Here is a 10,000-nt window from a genome sequence, read left to right as displayed (position 1 = left end):
CAACATGGATGTTGGTCTGGTCAACTGACAGCAACATGGATGTTGGTCTGGTCAACTGACAGCAACATGGATGTAGGAATGGTCAACTGACAGCAACATGGATGTTGGTCTGGTCAACTGACAGCAACATGGATGTTGGTCTGGTCAACTGACAGCAACATGGATGTTGGTCTGGTCAACTGACAGCAACATGGATGTTGGTCTGGTCAACTGACAGCAACATGGATGTTGGTCTGGTCAACTGACAGCAACATGGATGTTGGTCTGGTCAACTGATAGCAACATGGATGTTGGTCTGGTCAACTGACAGCAACATGGATGTTGGTCTGGTCAACTGACAGCAACATGGATGTTGGTCTGGTCAACTGACAGCAACATGGATGTTGGTCTGGTCAACTGACAGCAACATGGATGTTGGTCTGGTCAACTGACAGCAACATGGATGTAGGAATGGTCAACTGACAGCAACATGGATGTTGGTCTGGTCAACTGACAGCAACATGGATGTTGGTCTGGTCAACTGACAGCAACATGGATGTTGGTCTGGTCAACTGACAGCAACATGGATGTAGGAATGGTTGGCTCAGTGGTTGTGACATGACTGATATGATGACAGAGGAAGTTGGATGGACTGCAGTTGAACCACATCTTAAACTGGTTTCAGAAGCTCCTGGGTTGAATCAGTGCTTCAATAGTTCACTCAGTAACAATTGCCAGTGTTTTCCAGGGAGTCCTGGGATTAATATATATTTATCCTAATGTGTAAATATATTGTTGAATATATTGTCAGGGAAATGTACTAATTCATGTTTTGTTTTTTGTCTTTTGCAGATTGGCGCATATGACCAACAGATATGGGAGAAGTCTGTTGAACAAAGAGAAATCAAGGTAAACTTTTTGATTTAGGTCCAATCAGAACACTTTCTCTCATCTTGTACGTAACTTATTTTGGCTCCTTTTGTCTTTCTCTACCCTTTTCTGGAACATTGTATGAGTGTCTGTCTGTCTGTCTGTCTGTCTGTCTGTCTGTCTGTCTGTCTGTCTGTCTGTCTGTCTGTCTGTCTGTCTCTCTCTTTCCGTCTGTCTCTCTTTCTCGCTCTGTCTGTCACTGTCTGACTGTCTGTCTGTCTGTCTATCTCACTCTCTGTCTCTCTCTTTCTGTCTGTCTGTTTGTCTGTCTCTTTCTGTCTGTCTGTCTGTCTGTCTGTCTGTCTGTCTGTCTGTCTGTCTGTCTGTCTGTCTGTCTGTCTGTCTGTCTGTCTCTTTCTCTGTCTGTCTCTCTTTCTCGCTCTCTCTGTCTGTTTGTCTCTGTCTGTTTCTGTCTGTCTGTTTCTGTCTGTCTGTCTGTCTGTCTGTTTCTGTCTGTTTCTGTCTGTCTGTCTGTCTGTCTGTCTGTCTGTCTGTCTGTCTGTCTGTCTGTCTGTCTGTCTGTCTGTCTGTCTCTCTGTCTGTCTGTCTGTCTGTCTGTCTGTCTCTCTCTGTCTCTCTCTCTGTCTCTCTGTCTCTGTCTCTCTGTCTGTCAGTTTCTGACTGTGCCATCAGTGCCGTCATGTTTTCAGTTGACTTTTTCCCCTCTTGCTGGTGTCGTTTGTCTTTCTTTGTCTGTCCATCCCTCCTACATGTGCAGTTTATTAGACTGGTGAGTACTGCAGCACAGGAAGTCAGATTGAAGTCAGACACTAGATTGTGATTGGTTGAGTTGGTTTGTTTCTATGTTTGTTCCTGGCCTGCTTCTTAACCCCTGACTGGCTGACTGACTAGCTGGCTGACTGACTGACTAGCTGACTGACTGGTTGACTAGCTGACTGGCTGACTGACTGGCTGACTAGCTGGCTGACTGACTGACTAGCTGGCTGACTGACTTACTAGCTGACTGACTGGTTGACTAGCTGACTGGCTGACTGACTGGCTGACTAGCTGGCTGACTGGGTAGACTAGCTGGCTGACTGACTGGCTGACTGACTGGTTGACTAGCTGACTGGTTGACTAGCTGACTGGTTGACTAGCTGACTGACTGACTGGTTGACTAGCTGACTGGTTGACTAGCTGACTGGTTGACTAGCTGACTGACTGACTGGTTGACTAGCTGACTGGTTGACTAGCTGACTGACTGGTTGACTAGCTGACTGACTGACTGGTTGACTAGCTGACTGGTTGACTAGCTGACTGACTGACTGGTTGACTAGCTGACTGGTTGACTAGCTGACTGACTGACTGGTTGACTAGCTGACTGGTTGACTAGCTGACTGGTTGACTAGCTGACTGACTGACTGGTTGACTAGCTGACTGGTTGACTAGCTGAATGGCACACAACTTTGTTTGAAAGAGACCTTTACATAATATAGTAATGCAAATCAACTTCATGTGTTTTCAGTGTTGCAGTTGTGGCAAAATTAGCATGGGAGTGGGCCAGTGGATGTGGCCAATGGCGCTGCTTCTGACTGAAAATTGTAGAGGCAATGTAGAGACAAGATGTGCTGTTTTAAAGCTAATTTCCTGCAATTGTACACATTTTTCCATGGATGGAGAGAAGATGTTACATTTTTAAAGCTAGTTTCCTGCAGTTCTACACATTTTGACATGTGGCTGAGAGAACAACTTCAGTTTTAAAGCTAATTTCTTGCAATTCTACACATTTTACCATGGCTTTATGCCATGTTCTTATGCTATCTGAGTGACTCAAACACAGTAACTAAATCAATGGGGGTCCCAGGCCATGACATTTGAACATTTTTTGATTCTCCATGACTGTCTAGTTTTATTATGGTGATTGTTAGTTCTCAAATATAAACTTTATTAAAACATATATAGCCCGATTTATCTTTTCTACATACTTTAAACAAACATGTTATTCTTTTTTTCATCATATCTTTCCTGGTTGGCGGCAATGATTTAGAAGCGATGGCCCGCTACTGCTAAATTAGTATAGGGGAAACACTGGTCTTATTTCACTCACCCAAAGAGCTGCAGATGAAAGTAAAATCCTAAAAACATCATAGTCACATGAACATATAATAACATGATGTCATTATTCCCTGGCTGTAATGGTCTGTGACCTGCACAGAGAGGAGAGAAACCCTCCAAGTGATCCACCATAATCAACAGTACTGAAACGGGAGCTGTTTCACCTGCCTGCTACAGTCCATGACCTTTCCCCTCTAGGCCCCTCTTTCATCCCTCACTCCTTCTAGAAAGAGAACAAAACATCACCCTTCGTCACCCTGCCCCCCATTCAACCCTGTCCGCTCATATAGAGGGTTGAGCTCACAGCCAGAATGTTTCATGTTTTTAATTTAACCTTTATTTAACTAGGCAAGTCAGTTAAGAACAAATTCTTATTTTACAATGACAGCCTCCTCCATCCAAACCCTCCCCTAAACCGGACGACGCTGAACCAAAGTCTCAAACACACAGTGCTTCCCGTCTGTCAGACTAGATTTTATAACAGGTCATGTAAACGGTCCCTCTGGGTTTCCAGGAGTAGTTTACCAACAACTGGGCCATCTTTAGAACCCAGCAGGGCAGACCTGGGCCAGTTACTGTGTCTGCATCGTTGTGTGCATGAGAAACTAACAAGGGCTCACACATACCATAAGAAAGTAGCTATGACAACATTACCAAGCATAGAGTCTAAATATAGATCTTTTTTACTGAGATAAAACGTCACAGTAAAGGCTTATTCATGCCCCCTGCTGGTAGTGATGATGAATTACGTTAGGTTTCTCTTATCTTATCTCACAAGCAAAACATTCCTTTAAAGACGAATAGAAAAGAGATTTACATTGATAAACAAAGCAATATAGATAAACTAGTCAGCGGACTGTATTTGAAAAGCAGTTGAGGAAGGTTTAACTCCTAGCTGGAGACAGACACCACTCCTTTCAGTTGAGGTAGGTTTAACTCCTAGCCTCAGACAGACACCACTCCTTTCAGTTGAGGAAGGTTTAACTCCTAGCCTCAGACAGACACCACTCCTTTCAGTTGAGGAAGGTTTAACTCCTAGCCTCAGACAGACACCACTCCTTTCAGCTGAGGTAGGTTTAACTCCTAGCCTCAGACAGACACCACTCCTTTCAGTTGAGGAAGGTTTAACTCCTAGCTGGAGACAGACACCACTCCTTTCAGTTGAGGAAGGTTTAACTCCTAGCCTCAGACAGACACCACTCCTTTCAGTTGAGGAAGGTTTAACTCCTAGCCTCAGACAGACACCACTCCTTTCAGTTGAGGAAGGTTTAACTCCTAGCCTCAGACAGACACCGCTCCTTTCAGTTGAGGAAGGTTTAACTCCTAGCCTCAGACAGACACCACTCCTTTCAGTTGAGGAAGGTTTAACTCCTAGCCTCAGACAGACACCACTCCTTTCAGTTGAGGTAGGTTTAACTCCTAGCTGGAGACAGACACCACTCCTTTCAGTTGAGGTAGGTTTAACTCCTAGCTGGAGACAGACACCACTCCTTTCAGTTGAGGAAGGTTTAACTCCTAGCTGGAGACAGACACCACTCCTTTCAGCTGAGGAAGGTTTAACTCCTAGCGGGAGACAGACACCACTCCTTTCAATTGAGGAAGGTTTAACTCCTAGCCTCAGACAGACACCACTCCTTTCAGTTGAGGAAGGTTTAACTCCTAGCCTCAGACAGACACCACTCCTTTCAGTTGAGGAAGGTTTAACTCCTAGCTGGAGACAGACACCACTCCTTTCAGTTGAGGTAGGTTTAACTCCTAGCTGGAGACAGACACCACTCCTTTCAGTTGAGGAAGGTTTAACTCCTAGCTGGAGACAGACACCACTCCTTTCAGTTGAGGAAGGTTTAACTCCTAGCTGGAGACAGACACCACTCCTTTCAGTTGAGGAAGGTTTAACTCCTAGCTGGAGACAGACACCACTCCTTTCAGTTGAGGAAGGTTTAACTCCTAGCCTCAGACAGACACCACTCCTTTCAGTTGAGGAAGGTTTAACTCCTAGCTGGAGACAGACACCACTCCTTTCAGTTGAGAAAGGTTTAACTCCTAGCTGGAGACAGACACCACTCCTTTCAGTTGAGGAAGGTTTAACTCCTAGCCTCAGACAGACACCACTCCTTTCAGTTGAGGTAGGTTTAACTCCTAGCTGGAGACAGACACCACTCCTTTCAGTTGAGGAAGGTTTAACTCCTAGCCTCAGACAGACACCACTCCTTTCAGTTGAGGAAGGTTTAACTCCTAGCTGGAGACAGACACCACTCCTTTCAGTTGAGGAAGGTTTAACTCCTAGCCTCAGACAGACACCACTCCTTTCAGTTGAGGAAGGTTTAACTCCTAGCTGGAGACAGACACCACTCCTTTCAGTTGAGGAAGGTTTAACTCCTAGCTGGAGACAGACACCACTCCTTTCAGTTGAGGAAGGTTTAACTCCTAGCCTCAGACAGACACCACTCCTTTCAGTTGAGGAAGGTTTAACTCCTAGCTGGAGACAGACACCACTCCTTTCAGTTGAGGAAGGTTTAACTCCTAGCTGGAGACAGACACCACTCCTTTCAGTTGAGGAAGGTTTAACTCCTAGCCTCAGACAGACACCACTCCTTTCAGTTGAGGAAGGTTTAACTCCTAGCTGGAGACAGACACCACTCCTTTCAGTTGAGGAAGGTTTAACTCCTAGCCTCAGACAGACACCACTCCTTTCAGCTGAGGAAGGTTTAACTCCTAGCTGGAGACAGACACCACTCCTTTCAGCTGAGGAAGGTTTAACTCCTAGCTGGAGACAGACACCACTCCTTTCAGTTGAGGAAGGTTTAACTCCTAGCCTCAGACAGACACCACTCCTTTCAGTTGAGGTAGGTTTAACTCCTAGCTGGAGACAGACACCACTCCTTTCAGTTGAGGAAGGTTTAACTCCTAGCCTCAGACAGACACCACTCCTTTCAGTTGAGGAAGGTTTAACTCCTAGCTGGAGACAGACACCACTCCTTTCAGTTGAGGAAGGTTTAACTCCTAGCCTCAGACAGACACCACTCCTTTCAGTTGAGGAAGGTTTAACTCCTAGCCTCAGACAGACACCACTCCTTTCAGTTGAGGAAGGTTTAACTCCTAGCCTCAGACAGACACCACTCCTTTCAGTTGAGGTAGGTTTAACTCCTAGCTGGAGACAGACACCACTCCTTTCAGTTGAGGAAGGTTTAACTCCTAGCTGGAGACAGACACCACTCCTTTCAGTTGAGGAAGGTTTAACTCCTAGCCTCAGACAGACACCAGTCCTTTCAGTTGAGGTAGGTTTAACTCCTAGCTGGAGACAGACACCACTCCTTTCAGTTGAGGTAGGTTTAACTCCTAGCTGGAGACAGACACCACTCCTTTCAGTTGAGGAAGGTTTAACTCCTAGCCTCAGACAGACACCAGTCCTTTCAGTTGAGGTAGGTTTAACTCCTAGCTGGAGACAGACACCACTCCTTTCAGTTGAGGAAGGTTTAACTCCTAGCCTCAGACAGACACCACTCCTTTCAGTTGAGGAAGGTTTAACTCCTAGCTGGAGACAGACACCACTCCTTTCAGTTGAGGAAGGTTTAACTCCTAGCCTCAGACAGACACCACTCCTTTCAGTTGAGGAAGGTTTAACTCCTAGCTGGAGACAGACACCACTCCTTTCAGTTGAGGAAGGTTTAACTCCTAGCTGGAAACAGACACCACTCCTTTCAGTTGAGGAAGGTTTAACTCCTAGCTGGAGACAGACACCACTCCTTTCAGTTGAGGAAGGTTTAACTCCTAGCCTCAGACAGACACCACTCCTTTCAGTTGAGGTAGGTTTAACTCCTAGCTGGAGACAGACACCACTCCTTTCAGTTGAGGAAGGTTTAACTCCTAGCTGGAGACAGACACCACTCCTTTCAGTTGAGGAAGGTTTAACTCCTAGCCTCAGACAGACACCACTCCTTTCAGTTGAGGTAGGTTTAACTCCTAGCCTCAGACAGACACCACTCCTTTCAGTTGAGGAAGGTTTAACTCCTAGCTGGAGACAGACACCACTCCTTTCAGTTGAGGAAGGTTTAACTCCTAGCCTCAGACAGACACCACTCCTTTCAGTTGAAGTAGGTTTAACTCCTAGCCTCAGACAGACACCGCTCCTTTCAGTTGAGGAAGGTTTAACTCCTAGCCTCAGACAGACACCACTCCTTTCAGTTGAGGAAGGTTTAACTCCTAGCCTCAGACAGACACCACTCCTTTCAGTTGAGGAAGGTTTAACTCCTAGCTGGAGACAGACACCACTCCTTTCAGTTGAGGAAGGTTTAACTCCTAGCCTCAGACAGACACCACTCCTTTCAGTTGAGGAAGGTTTAACTCCTAGCTGGAGACAGACACCACTCCTTTCAGTTGAGGAAGGTTTAACTCCTAGCTGGAGACAGACACCACTCCTTTCAGTTGAGGAAGGTTTAACTCCTAGCCTCAGACAGACACCACTCCTTTCAGTTGAGGAAGGTTTAACTCCTAGCTGGAGACAGACACCACTCCTTTCAGTTGAGGAAGGTTTAACTCCTAGCCTCAGACAGACACCACTCCTTTCAGTTGAGGAAGGTTTAACTCCTAGCCTCAGACAGACACCACTCCTTTCAGTTGAGGAAGGTTTAACTCCTAGCTGGAGACAGACACCACTCCTTTCAGTTGAGGTAGGTTTAACTCCTAGCTGGAGACAGACACCACTCCTTTCAGTTGAGGAAGGTTTAACTCCTAGCTGGAGACAGACATCACTCCTTTCTTTCCCTGTTCCAGTCATCTCTGTCTATAAAACAGTTTATAGCAGTAATAAAGATGAAGAGGAAGGTATTGATCTTCTCGTCTAATTGTTTACGGACACACATACCCACACACCTAGAGAGTGTCAGCCCTTTAAGATAATGTCTTTGATTAAGTTCCTGTATTGCTGTATACAGATAGAGAAGGTCACCATTTGACCTTTGGGTAAATATTAGCATTTGAGAGTGTTAGGATAGACAGCATTATACTACAGGGATGTGTTTAGTAGGGCACACAGTAGCAAAACGGTTTGCAACAGAACACAAAAATTCTACCTGGTCGTGTTCATTAGGACATTTGCAACAGAAAATGAATGCGGGTTTCTAATGGGTAAAGTCCAAGTAGTCCCTCCGTTTCAGAGTTTTTTCTTTTGTTTGGTGCCTATTGAACACAACCCAGTCTCCCATAACCTGGAGTCTCGGGAGGACATTTACTCTAGTATGCCGTGGCGGTTCTAGCTTGTATGGGTCCCTGACTCATACATATCACAAAGAAGTGACCAAGACAAATAGAAACACATTTGTGTTGATTTGGCACTCGAGCAGCAATACATTACCCATCCCCCAACACTGTCAACCAAGAGTCAAGACTACATTACCCATCCCCCAACACTGTCAACCAAGAGTCAAGACTACATTACCCATCCCCCAACACTGTCAACCAAGAGTCAAGACTACATTATCCATCCCCCAACACTGTCAACCAAGAGTCAAGACTACATTACCCATCCCCAACACTGTCAACCAAGAGTCAAGACTACATTACCCATCCCCAACACTGTCAACCAAGAGTCAAGACTAAACCAGTTCACCTTGGTGGTGTGCAGACTGGTTTTATATTAATCTTAACCATTTCACACAAACCAGAAAAACAAACAATAATATGTCTGTGAAACTATATATTCACAGTATTATGAATGAATTGGGGTTTATTTGGTAATGTTTCATAGTGTGACTGATTTGACTAATTCTATCAGTACTGTATAAAGTTAGAGATGCGCTATTTGATAGATTCCCCCGTCCCCCTACCTCTGTCTTCCAGTGGGGAGACCTGAGGTCAACCTACCCCGTCCCCCTACCTCTGTCTTCCAGTGGGGAGACCTGAGGTCAACCTACCCCCGTCCCCCTACCTCTGTCTTCCAGTGGGGAGACCTGAGGTCAACCTACCCCCGTCCCCCCTACCTCTGTCTTCCAGTGGGGAGACCTGAGGTCAACCTACCCCCGTCCCCCTACCTCTGTCTTCCAGTGGGGAGATCTGAGGTCAACCTACCCCCGTCCCCCTACCTCTGTCTTCCAGTGGGGAGACCTGAGGTCAACCTACCCCCGTCCCCCTACCTCTGTCTTCCAGTGGGGAGACCTGAGGTCAACATACCCCCGTCCCCCTACCTCTGTCTTCCAGTGGGGAGACCTGAGGTCAACCTACCCCCGTCCCCCTACCTCTGTCTTCCAGTGGGGAGACCTGAGGTCAACCTACCCCCGTCCCCCTACCTCTGTCTTCCAGTGGGGAGACCTGAGGTCAACCTACCCCGTCCCCCTACCTCTGTCTTCCAGTGGGGAGACCTGAGGTCAACCTACCCCCGTCCCCCTACCTCTGTCTTCCAGTGGGGAGACCTGAGGTCAACCTACCCCCGCTCCCCCCTACCTCTGTCTTCCAGTGGGGAGACCTGAGGTCAACCTACCCCCGTCCCCTACCTCTGTCTTCCAGTGGGGAGACCTGAGGTCAACCTACCCCCGTCCCCCTACCTCTGTCTTCCAGTGGGGAGACCTGAGGTCAACATACCCCCGCTCCCCCTCCCCATCTCGTACTTCTGAGTGGGAGACCTTCCCAGTAGCCTGCCTAGCTCACAAACTAGAATCAGGGCGCCCACTCCGACAAGGTTAATTGACCCACAGTCCCACATGGTGACATGATATCATTGACGTGATGTACAAATGAGCGACTGAAAACCTATTGCGCAAATGTCACCATTCCGGAATGTTTTTGTGCCGCTCCCGGCAAGATGTGGCCCTGGGCGGCTGCCCATGTCGCCTGTACCGAAATCCCCACTGCTCGTACATACACTGTTCCTACGTTAATTATATACAGTAAGTCTATGTCTCCATCAGGGCAAACGTCTTGTGTAAAGAGCTGAATATATCCATCACTCTCAATAACACCTCTGTCTGTCACACACTTGGAATTGAGCAGAGCAACACAATATCTTCATGCTGTTGACTCCATTGGTGCTGACTGATAGTGT

At 46.8% G+C, this 10,000-nt stretch overlaps 1 protein-coding gene across 1 annotated transcript in view; it reads left to right on the top strand.

Moving 5' to 3' along the window:
• LOC106609821 (protein PHTF2) overlaps positions 1 to 10,000 on the top strand; it is a 136,991-nt gene that overhangs the window by 90,556 nt on the left and 36,435 nt on the right. The window contains 1 exon segment of the mRNA XM_045722466.1: positions 832 to 888. Within this exon segment, the coding sequence (XP_045578422.1) occupies positions 832 to 888 (57 nt within the window).

The sequence above is a fragment of the Salmo salar genome, chromosome ssa07 (assembly GCF_905237065.1).
Source record: "Salmo salar chromosome ssa07, Ssal_v3.1, whole genome shotgun sequence".
NCBI lineage: Eukaryota > Metazoa > Chordata > Actinopteri > Salmoniformes > Salmonidae > Salmo > Salmo salar.
Note: the sequence above shows the minus strand (reverse complement) of the source record. Positions and strands in the feature narration are given on the sequence as shown.